Source organism: Nannobrachium achirus (genome assembly GCF_963921795.1).
Source record: "Nannobrachium achirus genome assembly, chromosome: 8".
NCBI lineage: Eukaryota > Metazoa > Chordata > Actinopteri > Myctophiformes > Myctophidae > Nannobrachium > Nannobrachium achirus.
Genome location: NC_137817.1, coordinates 15,668,776 through 15,692,141, shown reverse-complemented (window position 1 = coordinate 15,692,141; position 23,366 = coordinate 15,668,776). Strand labels below are relative to the sequence as shown.

The 23,366-nt window shown below is 42.6% G+C and overlaps 1 protein-coding gene across 1 annotated transcript in view; it reads right to left on the bottom strand.

Moving 5' to 3' along the window:
* Positions 1-23,366, bottom strand: part of cntn5 (contactin 5) — a gene marked incomplete at its 3' end in the record, with an annotated part of 350,866 nt that overhangs the window by 246,138 nt on the left and 81,362 nt on the right. Inside the window, exon 2 of the mRNA XM_080731735.1 lies at positions 18,143-18,261. Within this exon, the coding sequence (XP_080587861.1) occupies positions 18,143-18,197 (55 nt within the window). The 5' untranslated portion in view covers positions 18,198-18,261. The remainder of the gene's footprint in view (positions 1-18,142; positions 18,262-23,366) is intronic.

Below are 23,366 nucleotides of genomic sequence, written 5' to 3'. Positions count from 1 at the left end.
CCCTTGTGACGCCCCTGTTCATAACACCAAGCCAGATCTAATTCGCAGGGGGGCCCCCCACCCAGCTCGCCTATGGGCCTCCAGTTTGACATGTGTTCTAAAATGACCCAGTAGGAAGGAGATGAACCTCCTATTTCTCCCTAGGGTGAGGAATATGAAACACAACACAAAGTGTGGGCCTGTCTTCACTTATTATGATGATACCAGTCCGCCTGAGGACTTTTGTGATGTATGGTGGACTGCAGTCTTGTCTCTTTTTATGTGATGGCAATATAGCTTCATTTCTGCATATCTTCTGTTCTATATGTTCATGAAGGCTTGTTTGTATAGAGGGCAGCGCTGAACAAAAATGCGAAACAGGCCACAATGTGGTCAGAGCTTGGAAATGGAAAACCTGCATGTAAACAATGCATACATTTTCGAAGGCATGAAAACTATTCTGTTTTGAGATGTACAGTTGAAGAAAAGATGATCGGGGGCGCAGGCACGTGCAGAGAGAATTGGAGGGGCAGGGGCTGGAATTTAAAAAGGGCACCTTTGCGCCGGCGAAACATTTCTACATAGATTTAGCAACCCGTTCTCAGCCCCCCTGCTTTCCACCCCTGACACGCTTTGGACTCGCTTTCGGCGCCATCCCTGAAACGCGCTGGGATGCTTTCAGCGTCTATCTGTGTAAGCGGAGGGAGAGTCTTAGTGTGCATCAAAGTGAGTGAGCACAAAGGGCGAGTTAACGAGCACAGACACTTTTATGGCCGACTCAATCAACTCAGTTCACAACCCCTTCGAAGTTCAAAGGGATCAATTAAGTCCTCCCGCTGAGCTTCAGCATAGTAAATGCTGCATCGATGGTTTGGAGAGGGCACTTTTTTACAGACGGACAAAAGGGCAGGGGCTCAAGCCCCCTTTGATGTCTATGTGTGCACGTGCCTGCTGGGGCGTCCAGGCGGCAGAGGGGTAAAGCTACATCTTGTAAAGGAGCACACAGTCAGGACACATTTGGACAGCTTTAGAAAGGAGGTGGAGTAGGGATGGGACGATATGAAAATGTCCTATCATGATTATTGTGACAAAAGAAATCGTGATTTACGATATTATCGCGATAATCAAAATCCATTAGCAGATCTACAAGATCCATTAGCAGATCTACAAGCTCACAAAGCGTCGCTTTGTGTTAGAGAGTGAAAGAAAACTGTATCAAGTACGAGCTTGTAGATCGGCAGTTTTTTGGCAAAGAGATTTGAAAAAACTGTATCAAGTATGTATATTATAAGTACCTGTTACCAATTATAGAGGGTTTAAGTGGTACCCGATATGCAGCTCAGCAAATAAAAGGTGAATTGATCCCAGTGCATGACGGAGGACAATATCACAGTAAATTAAATCTCTACGATACGATTATCGTGAGTGTTTTTTATCACGATAAACGATAATATCGCATACCATCCCATCCCTAAGGTGGAGTCACGGACAGCTGGCCTGTGCTCACATTGGTCTGCAAAATGTTTACGCCTCAATGAAAACATCACGCCGCGCACACAGTCTCATGCAGGCCTTGTGACTTATCAGAAATATTGCACAGTGAACAGCTCTAAGCGTCCCTCACTTCAAGAGCTAAAAGACAGTCAAAGCTAACCCAATATAGAAGGAGACAGCACACAGCACGCCTGCCTGTAATGTCACACACATAGATGCATAGTCTGCTGAATGGAATGCTGCGGAAAGTCAATTAAGTAGTTTGTATCAGTAAGCAGCACTCAAGCAGAAAATAGAGCCTCGTTATTCTGCTGAATCCCTCCAAGGCGCTCCCAATCACAGCTTCTCAGCATGTTTTTTTTTCTCCCTCAGTCATCCTCTATAGCCGTACACTGGTTTGACATCACAGACAAATTCCCGCACATTGTTACAGCGTGCCCGCAAGCCTCGCCCGTCTCCAGAACAGCCTTTATCAGTATGTCCCCACAAATAAGTACAACAGTCGCTGCTCATGCCACTACGACGTGCATGAAACAGAGACTTAATGTCCATGTAAAGCAGTGATAATAATACTAAATTCCGGGCTTGTCACGCCACTGAATATTGCGTTATTAATCACCCAACAATACTTGGCAAGTATAAAATTTGTTTTCAAATCGTGGAAAAAACGAACAGTATTTGCTTTGCTCACTCTCATGGATTTCTCAGTCGCCATTTCAGTCATTTGGATTGAATAGAGTCACCCGTTTGCTGCTATGTGGGGATAGTAAAGTCTGGTGAAGTAAAGCCCTACACTAATACTATATATTCTATTCAAAGATTGGAGTGTTTGAATTACAAACTAGCAAAAGAATACGTTAAGAATGTTAAAAAGCATCCTCCATAAAACCCCACTGGCCTTGGACATTTCATAAAAGCTACGGTTAAAGTCTCAATTGGAGAGAAGAAAATGAATAAAAAAATTGGAGCTACAGTATGGGGAGCAGATCTATTTTCTACTCTGATCTCAGTTCACTTCAGGGCCGCGGCACCGGCATTTCTGCTACTACTCTATGATCCTACTTTGAAAAGTGGTTAAAATATATATTTTTAGGGTATAGAATTTACCTATAGATTAGGCCTATCATAAAGGCCTAGTAAGAGAATAAAATAAACACATACACAAACTTTTTATACCAGTAAGATTTTCTTTTGTGCAAGAATCGGCCTCATGGTGGCGCAAGAAGAGGGGCATGTTAGAAATGAGGGGTGGATGTGGTTTTATCAGCCAAGGAGTGTGTGTGCAAAGTTTGGCATGGATAGGGGCAACATTGGCGGAGATATGAGTAGGAGAAAAGTGTGACGTGACGAACAGACTGACAGACTGACAGACAGATGACTGACAGCCGGTGGAGGTTTTGATAGTAACTGCGACATGTCACCTGACAATCAAAAAATAATTGTATATATTGTAACAATAACACAAAAAATATATAAAATCCCAAGGCATATTATACCACTAAGTGTGCTCTGGCACACCACTGGCCTACAGTATGCAGCTTTGTATGTCATCGGTTCATTCTGTGAAACAACACATTCATAAATTAGAGGTGTTAAGTAGGTCGGGAGTGGCTTATTGTCGGTATCAGCCGGTAACACGCGGGAGTCTGTCCCCGTTACAATGCGCTAGACCCCTGGGAGATGGACTGCTGAGGTGGAGCGCCACACCTACCATCAGCTCCCAGTACTTGCCGCACAACTTGCCAAGCCGTGCTACTCATACGCTGAATTGGCGGTGCCCGGAATCGAACCCATGACCTTAAGGTTCAAAGGTGAGAGCTCTACCGACTGAGCTACCCGGGGTGTTAGATAGCCTGTTTTTGGGCTTTTTTTTTTTTTGCCTGTTTTTGGGTTTTTGGGCTATCGCAACCATACATGCTGCACAATAAAGGGGGTAAATGCTACGCAAATGTGATCCTGTATGTCAACACCTAGGGGTGACGTCTAGGTGAGTCAAAAGTCGAAACGTCAGTCACCTGTGCAAAATGATAAACCACGTGCAGACCAGTGGAGTGCTCCAGTATATTTTAATTGGCTCTCTAATGGAAGTGCCCAGGTATTATTATTTTCTCTGATTCAAGTTGTTCCTGTTGAGCCGACGAGCCCTTCCAGGGGCGTCACAAGGGGGGGAAATGTGGGACTGAGTATAGGGCCCAAGGTGGAGGAGAGGCCTTAATTATTGTATACTTTAGCTACTGAAAAATAGCAGATCTACAAGCTCACAGCGCAGCACCAAGTGCCGCGCTGTGAGCTTGTAGATCTGCTATTTTTGAAAAGTCATGAAAATGTGTGCAAATCTTTGAATATATATACTGTATATATATGTATTTTTTAAGTGAACATTTCTAACTCAAATTTAGCTTCTAGGGGGTCCCTGGAAGTAAATGTTTTGAGATGGGGATCCGTGGCCAAATACATATCATTTTGGGGGTCCTTTACATGAAAAAGCACCACTGAACAAAAAAAATCGTGATTTTTTCAAAAATAGCAGATCTATAAGCTCGCTATTTTTCAATAGTTAAAGCACAAAATAACGCGTAATAATGCGTTGCCAGTCTAAATGGGTTAAAACCCCTCCCCCTATGAAGAACATTCATGGGGGGCCCACAGTGAATCCTTGTACCCAGGGCCCAGAATTCGGTGCGACACCCCTGAGCCCTTCTATCTTCGTGCAGGACTATTCTTTACCTAGCGAGAAGGCTAATGGGCTAAATGTGCTGTATGTGCCAGGTCAGGGCGGGCTTGCCCAGAAACAGCAGGGTGGGGTTTGGGTGGTCCAGAGCTGTCCTGCACATCCCCAGACACCATGGCTGTGGGGTTAATGATGTTGAGTGTGTCAGCAATGAATGAATGTGTGATAATGAGTGAATATGACACCTGCATTAGCACCCATGACATCCAACTGGCAAAATATTTAGGTCCCTCTCTTCCCCTTTATTTGGAGAGCCGTGTAGAATGGAAAGGCTGCACAAGATCGAGTTGGCAAATTAAAATGAAGAATCGTCAGTGTACTTGTGGAGGTGGTACCTTCTCATTAGACCCAGCTAGGTCAGCTCTACCGTGTCAAACTGGCATGTAATTTACTTGTCGTTGTACCACCCTCAAACTAGAGGCCTGCATTATCTCGTTTTGTACTCTTGTAGTTCTCTGACTAGTATACTGTATAATGTGTTTTCACATTAGTTATTTATTTTCCTCCATTGTGGGAATTGGCTTTCACAGTCTATACACAATTAAACACTCAAAACAGAGCACAAACAAAGATGAACATCACAACGACACAGTGTTTGTTTCCCAACCTATCCAAGACAGTGATTGCTGACGAAAAAAAAAGAGTCTCCAAAACCTGTTTCTTTTCTATCGGCCGGGCTACACCAAGGCTTTTCACGCGTGTCTGTGCATATGCAGGGCGTGCGCGCATCTGCTCGTTTGGAAAGATCCAATGTATACTAGTAAGACACCTGAGGGTGGAATGCGACCTCAGGGTGACATGCAACCTCGCCCTAAAGGGCGAGGTCGCGCCAATTCTTGACCATCTGGCCAACCACAGCGTTTCTCTGACGATTCTAGTTGTTGTCATTCTGGGGGGAGTTTGTTCATGTTTTTGTGAGGGTATCAACCCTAGGAGACACGGGGAGAACATGCAAACTCCACACAGAAAGGCCCTATCGCTCACACCCTAGGTTGGGTTGGCGATAGGGCCTTTCTGTGTGGAGTTTGCCTAAACATGGAGATGTGGTACAGAAGGACTCATATATGGGCATAAAAAGTATGTAATGTGACATCACTTCCTGTACAGACAGTCAGACAGACAGACAGACAGACAGACAGCCATTGACTCCGACCTAACAATGGCTACTGTCTATGACGGTAGTTCCATATGACATATTGGACTAGACTATCTCCATATATAGTGTTATCCACATCTCCATGTTAGGACTCATATATGGGCATAAAAAGTATGTCATGTGACATCACTTCCTGTACAGACAGTCAGCCATTGACTCCGGATTAACAATGGCTACTGTCTATGACGGTAGTCCCATATGACATATTGGACTAGACTATCTCCATATATAGTGTTATCCACATCTCCATGTTTAAGCCAAACAGATTCGCTCCATTTCTCCATGTATAGGTCCAAATGCCCAACGTTGAGCTTGACAACAAAACGTTCTTAACACAGCCGCCAATTCTAAGTACGTTTCGAGTACCGGTTTGATACATCGACTTAAAGTTGGATCCAGGCCTAATAACTTTATCTGGCCGCCCGTTGCCACCTCCTTGATACATTTTCTTTTCTCCAGGTGGATGGACATTCTTTCATGGACATCCTTTCATAGGTGATCAAAGTCCAGCCGCCCGTATCAGATCGGAGGAGGATACCGCACATTGTACCTCATCCACCCTTTCTTCTCTCTCCTTTTGGTATCTTTATCATCCTCCTTCTTTTTTTCTTTTTTATTCTTCTCTTTTTTTGTCTTTCTTAGTCTTGTGTATCCTTCTCTTTTTTTTTTGTCTTTCTTATTGTTTAGCCGCCCCGTACAGGAAGAGATGGGGACTTGAGGTCGCAAGTCAGGACTTGAACCTGTGACGCTGCAAAAGCTGGATTATCAGCCTAGATGTTTGGAACACTACCCTGTGTTCCAGATGGACTGGACTATCTCCATATATAGTGTTATCCACATTTTGTGTAGCCGCCCTGTACAGGAAGTGATGTCACAACTCGCTGACATCACACTGACATCACAGAGGATACGGAAGGACACTCAAGCGACACGGTTCTTCAGAGTATATGCGACCTTCGGTCGCAATCAATTCAGCCAGCTACACCAGGCGCACGGATAGCACAAACCCGGATACGCATTCCCTAAAAATAGGATCGGCGCGCATATGCGTTTTGTAGACTCTCTGGTCTCCCGAACAAATACTCCCTCCTTGGTGTAGCCAGGGGCTTTTCGCACACGCACAGACAGCGCACGCGTGCGCACATGTTTTCTGGTGTAGCCCGGCCGTAACTCTCTTTTTCAAAGTAGTTGTCTACTGTACAGTATAACTGAGGCAAGAGGGGAGGAGCGTGAGTGGGCAGAGCAGATAGGCAAGGGTTATTATTAATCAAATTACCAATATTCAAATAATTGATTAACAGAAAATGCAGATACATGTGATATATGGATGGGCTTCAGTGTCTTGCTCAAGGACACTTTGACACTAACCCAGGGGGAGCTGGGGATCGAACCAGGAACCTTCAGTTTCCCAACCGGCCTCTCTACCTCCTGATATACTGCGACCCTCACGCACACAGCACCTTTGCTATTTCTCCTTTAGTATCCTTAGTTTTCTTCTTCTATCCTTAATTATTTCTTATCTCTCCTGCTACAATTTTGAGGAACCAAAAGAGAATTTTACTCTTGTGTACTCTTGTGTACAAAAATATCAGATATAATATTAAAATAATCGATTTTCTCCATATCGTCCAGCCCTACAGTCATGTTAATAAAAGGAACCGTGCATGGTCCCACAATTTCAGCTAAAAAAATTATCTGAATTTTACATTTTGTCAAATACCAAAAATAATCGTTATAACCTTAACAGCAGTAGACTTTTGATATCTCTTGATATCGCTTTCCTGCCTGGGCTGCAAGAATCTTTTCCCTTTGTAATTATTATTTTTTATTAATACCTAGACAGCGGGAAATCTAGGAGTGAATTAAAGCAAAGGTCTTGACCACTGTGTTACCCGAGAGGAACCTGTGGTGCATTTCTATGAATTAATCAGGGCTTGGCTCCTAATTACACAGGTTTTGTATGAAGTAGAGCATTCAAGCCACTTTGCCTCATGCCCTTATTCCGGTGACATTGTACATTTGCAACCAGAGAACAAATTAGAAGTTCCTCGCGCACAATGATTACTTTGTCTCCTAGAATAAGGAAGCCACGCCGCAGTGCTCAGACGACACTCCTAAGGGGGTGACGTGTGTGGGTGTACGAAACGCACAACTTCTGTTTTAATACAAATCAAGGCAAAGGGTAAATTGGAGTGAAAAGAGGAGGTCATGAAGGGAGCGGAATTTCATTCAAGGGGAGAGAAGTGTGGGGGGGGCATGAAGTTCTTCTTGAAGAGATGGGTTTTTTCAGTTTATGGCGGAATATAGAGAAGGTGCTCGGCTGTGGGAAGGTCATTCCACCACTGGGGAACGAGGAGGAGGGACCGGAGACAAAGCTGAATTGAGCACATGGCTGATTTAATGACTACAACTCGAGGAGAGTCTGAATTATCAAACCGGCGGCTCCGCAGTGAAATCCTCCGTGTTCGTTTCACTGTGAGGGCTTACAAATGTAACCAAACGAACCTGTACGGGTCCGTTTGGCTACATTATTGGTACGCTCTCTGAGTGACAAATGGATAAATTAACACTTTAAGATTGTACTAGGGATGGGATGATAAGCGATATTATCGTTTATCGTGATAAAAAACATCGTGGAGATTTAACATATCGTGATATCGTCCTGCGTCATGCACTGGGATCAATTAACTTTTTATTTGCAGAGCTGCATATCCGGTACCACTTAAACCCCCTATAATTGGCAAAAGGTAATTAATATATGTACTTGATACAGTCTTTTTTTCACTCTCTATCAAATGTCTTTGCCAAAAAATTGCCGAACTATAAGCTCACAACGCATCGCAACGCGATGCGTTGTGAGCTACTGAGCTTGTAGATCTGCTATTGTTTGGCAAATGTTCCGCCCCAGGATAATGGATTTTGATTATCGCGATAATATCGTAAATCGCGATTTCTTTTCCACAATAATCGGATATGAAATGTTCATATCATCCCATCCCTAGATTGTACAGTGTACACAGGCCTTTATGCTTCTGTCACTGAGCTGCAAATTAGGCATGGGTGAAATAAGGGACAAACAAACAAATAATAATCTTTGATGCAGTTTAAGTCCCTGAACAGATCCACAGACAGTCTAATAGGCTTGATTTTTTTGATGTTTTTGCATTCTTTATATTTATTTACTTTCTTTTTTCACTGAACCTGCCTGAATAACTGAGTCAGCGTAGGTTAAACCTCACCGTGCGCGGCGTGCGGTCAACAAGTCATGGGCATTAGAATTTCTTTCATTCTTTTTTCTCCAGGGACTCATTTCGGCTAGACATTTGAAATCAATATGCGCTTTAGAATGCACTAGAACTCAATGACAACCTAACTTTGACAAAGTATAACTTTGGTGTGTTGACTACCGATCTCAATGTTTCTTAAACTTTGGCTTTGGCTTCAGTGCGGCTTTCACGGATTTGCGAATCCAATTACCCCCTTTGCCTGACTACAACACCTTGTACTTCTATAACTGCAAGAGAAATCCATAGCTAGCAAATGATGCTATGAATGAATGATAACCCATCTTTTGAACAATATAACGTAAACAATAAATTGAGTGAAAAAGTTGCAATTAGTGCCTGCTGTGCATAATGATTTCAAACTGTGGCCATAACATTTCAGTACTTTTGATGCCAGTATGCTCAAAGTAAAACAGCTTAGAAGGCAGCTGTGCTTGCTGTTGTGCTATCTTTTACATTTTAATTTGATTTGATAAGCAGGTTCACACAAGGTTAGGTTTGCCAATGTTTTAACATTAAACATAACAGTAAAATAATCTTTCCATTTTCCACCTTCTGTATATCGGATCATCTAAAGAGATTAATTATTAAGTTTAATGTTTTTGCACAGACGCACGCACGCGCACGCACGCACGCGCACGCACGCACGCACGCACGCACGCACGCACGCACGCACGCACGCACGCACGCACGCACGCACGCACGCACGCACGCACGCACGCACGCACGCACGCACGCACACACACACACACACACACACACACACACACACACACACACACACACACACACACACACACACACACACACACACACACACACACACACACACACACACACACACACACACACACACACACAAATTGGTGAATTTATTTACATTTTCTACACATTTCAAATTTAAAATGTTATTAATTAATTATACGTCCATGGCATAAACTTAAATCATCCTAAAACCGCATAAAAGCACGCCATGTGTGTCTCAAGCCAGTAGGATGAGTGGGTTCATATCTGACGTCTAAGAGAATCTCAGCCATCAAAGCAGCTCCTACACAGATTCACACCTCCTCTACTGAGGTGCAGAAATGTCCACGCCGAAGTGCTTGTAAGTCGCAAAGGGGTGGTTGTTTAGCAAATTCAGTGCCTGGTGGGAGTGCCTGGTGCATTCTGCATTTTTCAGTGATATTTTTGGATGGATGATCATACCAATTAGAAAAGAATAAACCCGACTAAGTCAATCAATTACACTCGAGCAAATGAGTGTGCAGGTTTATTATTTTTCTTCATGTTACTTTTCAACACAGCACCTCAACCAAGTGATGTGCATATTCTATTAGTTTTTGTTTGGTCATACCAATTACCTTTCAATTCTGGCTGTTACGGAGTAGGATTGTGGTGATTTCTCACACTGACACCCGATTTAAACCTTGTTGCGTGCCAGCGTCTCGCACCGGAAATAGCCGACCTGCAAGCTCACAGCGGGGTCCCCAGCTAAATGAGGAACAGTTTAACGACTTTAACCCAGTTGTATATGTTTGGCAATTCAAAAAATATCCAATCTGAGCTTGTAAATAAATAAATATCAATTTGGGGGTCCTTGACATGAAAATGTTTGAGAAACACGGATCTATGGAACAGCAGACCTTGCTAACACTGTAGCTCGTTTACGCAGAGACATGTCATCCTTAACTACGCCATTAACATGCAGCCAACGGTCCCCACCTCCTCTTGAAATAATTCAGAATCAGGCCTGAACATTATCATTATCGTTAACCGTGTGCAAAGCCTCCGAGGCAAGAATCGTTTGAAACAATCCTTAGTGTTTTGTAACAGCCCAGTAACATGCCCAGTAAACAGAAAAGCAGATAAGGTCACTAGCATTATCATCCAATTTTCTGTTAAGAAAATGGACGAAGGGCTATGGAGTGAGACGAGAGAAAAATCAATAGCTACACAATGTGGCACAGATTATTTCTTTTCTGTTTTTTTTTACTCAAGTGTCAAGACATAGGTGGGGACACGGTGGGACAAATAAACAAGCTGAACAAACGCAGTCACCTGTAAGCAACCAAGGCACAGAGGAATGGATTGGTGAGATCGAAAATCAGTGGGACTCAATTGACTCGGCTTGAACAAATTAAGTGTGCAAAGACCTCTTTATAACTTGATAATCCAGCTGAAGAAGAGAATCTGGCTGTGGCTTCAGTGCCCTACAACAGCAGTTAACAACTTATGAACCGCTGTGAGAAGTGAGAACTGAGTAAGTGGTAGTAGTAAGGGGAGCTTTACATAGTGATCTTTTATACAATCAGACAGAGGCTTTCATTATTGGAAATTAAACTCCATCTGGGTGAAGGGATTTATTTTCCAATAATGACGCTTTATACGATCCCTTATAGAGCTGTCTAATCAAGAAGGCATTTTGATGTGGGAGACCAGGTGGGTTCAATTAACAATCTGGTAACTCAGAAAAGTGGGAAATTGAGGGCAGAAGTTGGAAACTGGAATGCCTTCTGGTCCATCAACTGCCTCACTGTTGGTACATGGTACATGGCTGTGACACTCCCGTATGTCATGTCTATTTGTCTAATAAATACAAAAAGGAAGGAAGGAAGGAAGGAAGGAAGGAAGGAAGGAAGGAAGGAAGGAAGGAAGGAAGGACAGACGGACGGACGGACGGACGGACGGACGGACGGACGGACGGATAACTGCTGCCACTATGCAATTGTGCATGCCTATATTGCTGTCGACGTTCCAAGCGATTTCCCATCACAACTTTCCCATCACGGCGATACAGCACAACTGTGCTGTATTCATTGAGAATCAAATGGATTTTGAGAGAGAGAGAGCGAGAGAGAGAGAGAGAGAGAGAGAGAGAGAGAGAGAGAGAGAGAGAGAGAGAGAGAGAGAGAGAGAGAGGGATGGAACCATGTCTGACACTGTGGTGGGTGAAAAATATTCTGGAAGGCCTGTCGATTCCATTTTTCATCCATTACTATGTGAAATCTGCTGGAATAAACATGGCCTCACCACACCCCGCGCCCGCGGCAGACGTTCATTTCACACAAGAGCGAAACAGTCAGTCAGTACACTTGTAACATTATGCATCCCTAGGGTGATACAATGATCGCGGCGGGTGCACCCACAGGTCAAAATCCTATTATCTTTTGTCTTTTGCGCTGCGGGTAGTGCCGCTGAATACTTGATTGTAATTGTCTGGGCCATGGGCATTCTTCATGTTACTCCTGGGGGGGAGGGGGGAAACACTTTCACATCAGCGCTCCAAATCGAAATATTGATCGATATCTCATACGCGGACAAAGAGATTTGAATGGTGCGCGGCTGTCCCTATCAATACTGTACCTTGGGTGTGTACGACCAGTCATGCTAAATATATGATCGTGGCGGTTTTAATCAGTCGCTTCATCACGCCTCGCATTGCCTCAAGGATTGAAATCTATCTAGCGTGTTTTGTTGCTAAATCCTCTTCCGACCCTGTAATTCGTCTGGATGTCTTAGCAACATAATTCCCCCTCCAGGATCATTAAAGATGCATCTCGTCTTGTCTCCTTTAATCTTAACCCGTTCAAAACGGGTACACATAATAGCGTATTATTATTTTGTGCTTTAACTATTGAAAAATAGCAGATATACAAGCTCACAGCGCGGCACCGAGTGCCGCGCTGCGAGCTTGTAGATCTGCTATTTTTGAAAAAAAGTGAAAATTGGAATTTTGACCCGATTATATATGTGTCTTTTGAATCCTTAAGGTTTTTTGAAACAACTTTGTTTCTATGTCATCAATCTGGCTAGCCTTCATCAAAGAAAAGGTCCTTTTCACTTAACTGGAGCTCAGTTAGTCTGTTCTTGAGAGACTACTACGTCAGTGGTTCCCAAACTTTTTCATGTGAAGGACCCCCAAAATGATATGTATACTATTGGCCACGGACCTCCATCTCAAAATATTTAGTTCCAGGGACCCCCCAGAAGCAAAATTTGAGTTACAAACGTTCGCTTTAAAAATACATATATTCAAAGATTAGCACACATTTTCACGACTTTTTCAAAAATAGCAGATCTACAAGCTCGCAGCGCGGCACTCGGTGCCGCGCTGTGAGCTTGTATATCTGCTATTTTTCAATAGCTAAAGCATTCAATGATTCTAGGCCTAAATGGGTTAAGGAGCAGCATATTAAACCAACATTATAATAAACATAGCTGCAAGTTGCTGATTTATGCCGAAATATGCCACACTGGGCCAGGCAGCGTGTTTCATCGGTCTGATTCAAGTGAGTTTCTTGGACAGGATACAAGATCTCCCTGTTAACCCACCAATGCATCCACGGTAATTCACGGCCGCTGAAAGTCTTTTCTTTCACGCGGGGAAGAAAGAAATACAACCGCGATGATCCGTATGTAAGTTATGGTGCATTGAAAGCAGGTGGTTTTGACCAAACCCGGGATATGGAAAAGAAGCAGAGATAAAAATGTCTAATACTGTCAATCTCTGACCCGTGCCAACAAAATCTATACATTTCTTTCTGAAATTGAAGAAGCTTCATCTCATGAATACTGCATCGTAACATCAAACTGTCAAACAACAAGAATACACATTGCATCACCTGCACGGTTCAAGCAAAGTTAGCGGCTTTCCTCCAGCAGTGTTGTACTGTAATACAGCATCTGCTGTTGAGCCGGAAAAATCCCAAGACCCCATGAACACTGTGATCTGAGTGCAAATGTTTTACTCAACTGTTGGCAAATCATAGCACTGGATCTTGCTACTCTTTATTGTAGAGTAAGGAATCCAACTCTCTATACCAGGGGTCTTCAACAGGGGGTCATCAGAGTTACTATAGGGGGTCCTCCAAATCGTTGTGTGATAGAAACCTTTTTTTCTTGTTCTTTATATTAACCACTTGAACCCTAGCGTCCATTTTCTGAGAACTTTAGTCAAAAATAGCAGGTCTACAAGCTCACTTGTACTGTAGATCGGCTATTTTCGGCAAAGAGGTTTGGTGTAGAGGGGAAACAGAATGTCAAGTTTATTAAGTATTGATGGTTCAAGTGGTTAAATACGTATCTGAAAACACAAATTGACATGAATCCAAAATATACTGATGATTGTGTTGTCAAACAATGAAACTATATGGAATCTATGAACAGGTTGTGGGGGTCCCTGCTTCATCCCTCTCTCAACTAAGGGGTCCTTGGCCTGAAAACGTTGAAGACCCTTGCTTCTATACCATCTCAAATCCGACGCAATGCATTCAGAATTATTCGTGGCCCGAAGGAAGGGCCCACAAGCTGAGAAACTGCTTGTTCCATTTTATGGAAGAGTTTAACGAGCACACATGGTGACGTTAATGTCGTCCGTGTTTGTCCCCGTTTGTGCCACATGCTAGCGCAGCCCGGAGCATGGCTCAGCAAATGCAAACTGACACGACCATTAAGAATGGAGATAGACCACCACACCCTCCCAGCTGCCTCTTGAAGACACCTGATCGTTAACCACTACTGCACATGCTTTGTTGAATGGAGTCCCACAGGGGTCTACTCTAGGCCCCCTCCTTTTTTCCCCAGGACACAACTAGTCAAACACCACACGGTGTGTCCCTCGGGTACTTGTTTTATTTTATTTGAAAAGAAGCGACTGCAGGGGCGTCAATTGGGTATGGCAGGGGTATGCAGCTGCCATACCCTGGGTCCAGGGGGGAAAATAAAAGTTACTTTTAAATATAAATCCATGAATGTATCTTTGTCTATCTGTGCTGGTTATTATGTTGTTAAATTACAGTAAAATAACTACTAATGCAAAATTTAACAACAGGTTAACAAGGTATTATAATTATATTCTCCACACTTTTATTTTCCCCATCTTGACAAAATGGTATATTCCCAGGTTCCGCAGGTCAGCTGCACAGGTGCAAGGCATTATTGTTAATTGTGGCACGTTTACTAACATTCAAAGTTTAGCTGCACTTGAACAACCGTTCCAGGCTGCCATATCCAACCCAAGAAACCGTAGAAACCTGTGTAAAAAAATTACAAAACTCGTTTTTTTTTTCAGACATTGTGAAAATAGCAGATCTATATGCTCACAACGCCTCGCAGACAACAGAACCGTGTTATACAAATTGTAATGCCTCTTTTCCATGAGGACTCCCATCTTTGCCATACCCTTGCTTTTGCTGAACTGACGCCACTGAGCGACTGGGCAATGAGTACGCGTTCCTGCTCTATACCTTCACTCAGTAAAACAGCAGTTTTTTCCCCCCAATTTTTCCCACCAAATATCTGCGCTGAAAATAGCCGAAGCTCACAACACGTCTTAACACGGCGTGTTGAGCTTGTAGATCGTCTATTTTTTTCACCAAATGTTATCCACAGAATTGGGAACCTTGGTGCCATTTACGTGGCAGACCATCAGGTGTGGCGATAATCTCCCAACTCGTGAAGAAATCCAGTCTCCCAGCAAGCCAAGACACTGAAAGGTCATTGGAACTGTCTTTGCCAAATTAAAATTGCATGAGATTATTAGATTATTGTACGTGTGCACCCAGCAAGGACACCGACAGCAAGGCTGTGTGCAAATATCATCTCCTTTATTGCGTTCCTGAACACCCCACAAGTGCCAGCCTTAAGTCACACAATGAAAAACTAAACTTCTGCGAGTAAACAAACCGAGACAACTCCAAACAAATGAGTGTTTAGGAATAGAAGGCACGGTTCTCTGTTTTAGTCTGTGGGTCACTCAAGAGCCCAGTTGGTGTACTTTAAATTGGGGAGGGTTAATTGTGTTGTTTGTGCAAAAGTAGTGATGAGAATCAGTGGAGAATTGAAGTCAGAAACTTAGAGAATTAACAGTGTATGCCTCTGCAGAGGTTATTTCCTTTCATCAATGCCGGCTTGTTTTTTGACAGCTACTCATTCAAAATGACATCATGGGTCTGCACTGTTTAAAAGGAGAAGATAATGAGCAAAGGCATTTATTTTATCATGTTCAGCTATTTTGAAACTCAAACAACTGAAAAACAATAATGTGTAGCCAGGTTGATTCTCATTCAAGGCTGAGGGTATCATCACGGACATTCATCACCGCCAGACATCATCTGTCCACACCACTGAGACCACGGCCAGGCAATGATCGCAAGAATCAGGAGCCACAACACCAGACTTCTGAACACACACGCAATCAAATCAAAAATCAGACTGCAAGCTCTAAAGGCCCGTCCATACTCTCTCCGACCACCGAACCTTTCGTCTGAAAGGTCTGGTTCAACTACAAAATGACGTCACTCGCAACTTCTGAAAAGCATTACACTGAATTAGAGTTCGGAAAAAAGTTTGGTGGTCGGAGACAGTATGGACAGCCCTTAAGCCTCATCACCATTGCATTTAATCAATACTTGATGCTCCTTTTTTATATTTATCTCTGACTTTTAATCAACTTGACAGATTTAGTCTCTTTCCTACTTTTACTTGCAACAGTGAGGTCCTGCACAAAGAAGAATTTCACCCACTTTCACTTGTGATCTTACAATAAAGTTTGATTGATTGATTGATTGATTGATTGATTGATTGATTGATTGATTGATTGATTGATTGATTGAGGCCTCCTCTTTTTTCCACGCTGAAAATGTATCAGGAATCAATAGCGAACAGATAATGAATCTAACCGATAAGCAGAATCACGAACGGCATTGGGATCAATAAAATCTTATCAATTCAAATCCATATGTACATGTTAATCTTGTGCCATCCCTGATATTGCATTTTCAAGAAGGCATACTGTACAGTATGACAAAGATCATAACAATAGCCTGGCATATAATGTAGCTCAAATTGTTCACAGCTCTATACATTGCCCGGGTAGTTTTTTGTCAGGTTGTCAGTAATAAAAGAAACTGGCAAGATAAAACCTCCCCACAGCACATATCATGTCATGAAACTAATAACCCAAATTGCGTGTGTGTGTGTGTGTGTGTGTGTGTGTGTGTGTGTGTGTGTGTGTGTGTGTGTGTGTGTGTGTGTGTGTGTGTGTGTGTGTGTGTGTGTGTGTGTGTGTGTGTGTGTGCGGTTATCAGGGAGGCTGACATTTCTCTGTTCTGAATAACTTTCACTCTACAGAGGTTACTTACAACACAACGTATTTCTGGTGAATCTTTATCGCAGCATGAGGCTATTTAACCACCCATTTAGGCCTAGAATTAGAAGGATTCAAAAGACACTCATAGAATCGGGTCAAAATTCAAATGTTCACGACTTTTCAAAAATAGCAGATCTACAAGCTCGCAGCGCGGCACTCGGTGCCGCGCTGTGAGCTTGTATATCTGCTATTTTTCAATAGTTAAAGCATAAAATAATGATACACAAAATGTGTACCCGTTCTAAATGGGTTAACAGAAATCGAGCCTCATTTGTTGCCTCCACATTTAGTATCTAGACACATCATTACAGAATTACATTTTTCCCCCTTCTCTGGTACGGTGTAACAAGCCACAAGAGGCTGGTCCAAAACATGTTATTCTCTAGTATTCTTCTTGCTATTACATTTTTTTTTCAACATTTAGCTGTCACTCTTAGCTGTCACTTGAATTAATGCATCATCTGAGACCATTTTCTTCTTCTGTGACACGGTGTAACAAGCCTCGAGAGCCTTCGCAGGTCCAATAAATTGTATTCTCCAATATTCTCCTTGTTATTACATATTTTTCCTCAGCATTAAGTTGTCACTCTAAGCTGTCGCTATTCATCCATGAGAAACGGCTTCAGGTGGTGCAAGAGATCACCTACAAGCAAACCAGTGTTAAGCAATGTGCAAGGGCGGTTCATAAGAGTGATGACCTTTCATATTCACGGTGGAGGAGCGTGTGCCGCTGTGCTCAGTCCAACAGAGAACACTGGACGTTGCTACCCAGTGGTGGAAAGCACGTCATTATATTTACTCAAGTACTGTACTTTTACTTTAGTTGATGTAATTTTTTCAATACATTACACTTCTACTCCACTACATTTCAGAGGAAAATGTTGTACATTTTACGCTATTTGAAAACCTAGGCTACAAGTTGCTTTGTTACTTTGTACTGTGTTAAGTTAATTTAAAACATATACGATTCAAAGATAGCAGATAGTAGTGTTTGAAGATCTGCCATTTTTGAAAGACCGACACATTTTGAAAACAAAAAAAACAAAACAAAAAAGTTCTTTTTGGTATTAAGTCGAGTTGATTTTATACTTTGACTTTTAATACAATACTTTTACTTGTAGCAGAGTGGGCTATCTCTACACTGTGTCATTTCTACTTTTACTTAAGTAAAAAGATGGAGTGCTTCTTCAACCACTGCTGTACAACACAAGCAAACTGGAGTTAAGCAAGCGTAGCGGTTCATAAGAGCAATGACCTTTCATAATCACAGAAGAAGTAATGTGTGTACCGCTGTGCTTCAGTCCCACAGATATACCCCCCCCCCCCCCCCCCCCCCGGAGGTTTCTTACCTGAAAGGCCACTGATGATAGACAGGAGAAGAAGTGCTTTCCATGGCGACCCCATACTTGTTTGGGAGGGTCCCTTCTGTGAGAATGTCAGCAGGTCAGTTTCTTCATTAAAGCTGCGCCTGAAAAGATATTGCTTATTATTAGCTTGTTATGCGCTTGAAGCCCAGCATCCACATTCTGGACTCGGATCACAAGGGAAAGAAGCTGAGCCGGGAACTAAAATTGTGATCCGAGTCCTACAATAGACCTTATTCACATCACGGCCATATTGGATCACATGACCACATGGGGTGGCAGCCTGCATTTCAAACCATGGTAAACAATGGAGCGATGGTCCCAAAATATGAGTTCTGTTCAACCAATTTCTTTTGACCAAATCGACAAATGGCAGCCAAATGGGCAGATGACAACATCAACATCCCCAAAAGGATTAAATAGAAGGGAACATCCACAATATTCATGGCAGTTAGGTTGCATTTTGCAATGTTACTCTGTACAAACACTCACGTAGTATCTGTGCGACTAGTGCTTGCTCTAGTGCTTGCTCTGCCATCATATTAACTTTTTGCATACTAGTAAGACACCTGAGGGTGATATGCGACCTCAGGGTGACATGCGACCTCGCCCTAAAGGGCGAGGTCGCGCCCATTATTGACCATCTGGCCAACCACAGCGTTTCTCTGACGATTCTAGTTTGTTCATGTTTTTGTGAGGGTATCAACCCTAGGAGACACGGGGAGAACATGCAAACTCCACATAGAAAGGCCCTATCACTCACACCCTAGGTGGGGTTGGCGATAGGGCCTTTCTGTGTGGAGTTTGCCTAAACATGGAGATGTGGTACAGAATGACTCATATATGGGCATAAAAAGTATGTCATGTGACATCACTTCTGTACAGACAGTCAGACAGACAGCCATTGACTCCGGCCTAACAATGGCTACTGTCTATGACGGTAGTCCCATATGACATGATGGACTGGACTATCTCCATATATAGTGTTCTCCACACGCTCCATTTCTCTATGTATAGGTCCAAATGCCCAACATTGAGCTTGACAACGAAACGTTCTTAACACAGCCGCCCCCATATTTACTTTAAATTCTAAGAACGTTCCACCTCCTTGTTACATGTTCTTTTCTCCAGGTGGATGGACATTCTTTCATGGACATTCTTTCATAGGTGATCTTAGTCCAGCCGCCCGTATCAGATCGGAGGAGGATACCGCATATTGTACCTCATCCACCCTTTCTTCTCTCTCCTTTTGGTATCTTTATCCTCCTCCTCCTTTTTTTCTTTTTTATTCTTCTCTTTTTTTGTCTTTCTTAGTCTTGTGTATCCTTCTCTTTTTTCAGTAGCGTTCCCTGCGAATACAGTGCCGGCGCTCGTCGGCAGTCTCCCCTGGAACATGGGAGCATGTGGGCATGGACATGGGTGGCTGGGGATCCTGCTCCATGTTCACGCGGCGCCGGCGATGAACTTTAGCATGTTATCAACTTTTGCTTTGCCATGCAATCAACTTCAGAGCAATGATGTGTACTGAGTTACATCACTGTGACTCAGTCCATTGAGTTGGCCTAACAATGGCTACTGTCTATCACGGTAGTCCCATATACATGATGGAATGGACTTTCTCCATATATAGTGTTCTCCACATCTCCATGTTTAGGCCAAACAGGTTGACTCCAGCCATTGACTCCGGCCTAACAATGGCTACTGTCTATGACGGTAGTCCCATAATTATGACATGATGGACTGGACTATCTCCATATATAGTGTTATCCACATGTCCATGTCACCTCCTCTAACTTTATCTAGCCGCCCCGTTGCCACCTCCTTGTTAGGTTTTGAGTTCAAAATGTTTCTACAAACTCATGGTGATACACTAAGGGTTGTTAGGGTTACTTTTAAAAAGGAATCCCCTACAGTTACAAGTTACTTGCAAGAAAATGTAGTCAGTAACGTAATCTGATTATCACAATTTAAAAAGTAACTGCTAGTTACTTTCAGTTACTTTTGGATAACTTTTTAGCAAAACTCTATTTAATTAAATAAAACAAGTTTTACCATTGATAACTAGACAAGAATATTGAGCCTATGAAATTAGGAAAAGGACAACAGAATTTTACTTAAACAAAGTGGCAGTACTTTACGTTGATTCGACTTGATTATTTTATTGTTTGGCGTTATAACTTATTTGTAAAATTGATGAGGGCAAGGGGAGAATGTAATCCAGCATGTAACCCCCATCATTCAGATCCGTTACTGTAATCCAGATTACACATTTTAAAATGTAACCTGAGACTTTACAAGTTACCAGTTTTTTGTAATCTGATTACGTAATCCCGTTACATGTAATCCGTTACTTAACAACCCTGACGCTATAGTATGAGCTTGTATACACTACAGTATCTGCTATTTTTGAACAGACAAAGTACAGTATGACTGTACTTTGTGTGCTGCTTCATTCAACATCTTCTCACTTCCTCCTTAGTAAGGAAGTGAACAAGGAATTGTGTGTTGCCAGATTTAGCCTGATTTGGTGTAAAAGAAGGAAACAAGTTGCAACTCAGGTCTGTTGCATGAAGAATAGAGGGTTTCGTCGTTGTCGGGTGGAAACCTTATAAGTCCAAAACCGTTCGTTTTGCATTTATCGTTTTAAAAATGATTTAAACTAGTGAAAACAGCCGATCTACAAGCACACAACGCCTTGCACCGTGAGGTATTGTGTGCTTGTAGATCAGCTGTTTTCACTACTTCTGTGTGACAGCCTTGTATGATGAAGCAGGGCTTTACTTTGAAAAAAAAAAAAAAAAAGAAAAGAAAACGTACACATCTGAAACTTGGAGATACAAGGTTTCTGTCCGACAGTGACGATATGCTCATCCAACTTCCAAAAAAATCTAATTTAATCTCAGGACATCTGGGGGTGCAGGAGCGGAATTATGTCAAAATGCAGTTATTATCACTTCCCTTTCCTAAACTACATTTTTTTAAAGGTTCAGATGTCAGAAGGAGCATGTATTGTAACAGTTTTGTAATAATATCCAGAAATCCATGTAGAGAAGTATAGTAACTCGAGCTGCTTCTAAAACAACGGTGGTCACATCAGAAATGGACCACTTTTGGGAGTGGGTTGTTTTGGCAAATTTGAGCTGTTTATAATTTCATGTGGCACGACATCATCAACAGCGGCCCATTTCCGCTGAAGTTTCTCCCCTAATTAAAGCCGTCTACCCTGCAGGTGGGCCCGCAGACTCGCTCGTCTTTCTTCAGATCTGCTGCACCCCATTTGAAAGTCAGCTAAGCACTGCCGCTGGGGGTCGGGGGAGGTCAAGCATTTAGATGGGACTTTGTGGGACTTTGTAAGCCCCCTCATCCACATTGCCCAATACCCCGCAAACATTTTAATGTTTTATAGTACAGTGGATAATAGGAGCAATCGTTCACTTAGTGATACAAGCGTGCACCCGAGTCTGTAAAAGTACCTATATGCTGTATCTCAAGAACTGTAATAGATACAGACACATACTTGGTACCAACATATCCGCAATGCCCAACTTTATGTTCAACTTCAATACATTTATGGATCTTAAAATCAATGCATTTAGAGTTATAAAGGAAAAGACATGTTTTCGGACGGACATCTTGGATTTAGGGGGCCGCCATCTTTGATTTTCAAGTGGCCCGGTTTCTTAAATCGAAGAGTGGCCTCCAAAGGTGATGTATACCAAGGATTCTATCACCAAGTGAACGATTCTCCCAAAATACTGCTGTTAGCCGCTGTACTATTACAAAAATGTTAAATATATATTATACATCATTCAGTAAGCTGCAAATATACATTTCCAAATGCATTCTTTGTTTAAAAATACAGGCTAATCACACAGGCCTACAATTAGCGTGGAGCTGGATTTGTTTCGATGCCGTTCTGGGAGAGATTCGCTTCAGCGAGCATATTGTGCCAAAGAAGAAGGGGAGGACGTCGTTCTCAGCACGTTTCATGCAGATCACAATCGCCGCCTTCAGCTGCGCTAATGATGAGTGAAAGGAGTAAATGAAAAACACACACGTAGGTCTGTTGTTGTATTTTAGTTGATAATTATGCACTGGCAAAATGCATTAGCCTAATTTGTTAGGCACTGAGGAACTGTCCATGGTGCTGGAGTTGTCACTCACTCACTTTCACTTTATTGTCCTCCCACCATGGAGGTGGAAACAAGTTACATTAATTCAATGTGATCACTGTGTTGGTGTGTCTTCTGTATGGGTGACAACATTTTTTCATCATCATGTGTGTAAAGTTTCAAGTAAGTATACTAATAGGCATAAGAGCTTTTTGTCTCGACTTGCCTTAGTGGTTTGATCGCCTAATGATTTTTTTATTTTATTTTTTTACTTATTGTCATCGTGTTTATGGGCTACGTGACATGGCACATTTGTTGAACACGTCGAGACTAAAGCACAAAACATACCCGGAAAATGTCAGGCTTCCCAAACTATCGTTTGGTGAGTTAGGACATCAAAAGTGCAGAGGAAAAGTTCTGGGACCACCCTTCCGAAGCTCGGAATGACATCACTTTGTACTTCTGAAGAAAGGTTTGGTCAACAGGCGGAATATGTATTGTCCATAATGTTTAACCTTTTGTCCAATAGATCAACAAGTAGTCAACAAGTTCTCCTGTCACTTGCTTTCTGTCACCTCTCCGGGTCAGCGTCAATATGCCAATGGGCTGGTATGCCGACGACCTAAACCTAACCTTAACCCTAACCTCAGTAAAACTAACGCTGGTGAGTAGCTAACCTGCCGACGAGGTTGAGTAACTAACCTGCCGACGAGGTTGAGTAACTAACCTGCCGACGCTGGTGAGTAGCTAACCTGCCGACGCTGGTGAGTAGCTAACCTGCCGACGCTGGTGAGTAGCTAACCTGCCGACAGTCATCCTACTCGGACCAACGGACCTGCAGAACAATGAGTTCTTCCCACCTCTCCTGTATTGATTATATTCTCACTAATGACTGTATTTCCCATTCCCATTCAGTTAAAATCGTCATATTTTCAGATGACAGCACTGTGACGCGTCAGACCTCTAGTAAGGATTAAACAGCTTACAAAGCAGAAGTCTCCTCACTAGTTCAGTGGTGTTAATAACAATCCAACCCTTTAAACATCTCCAAAACCAAGGAGATGGTTGTGGAGTTCAAAATAAAAAAGTAGTTAACA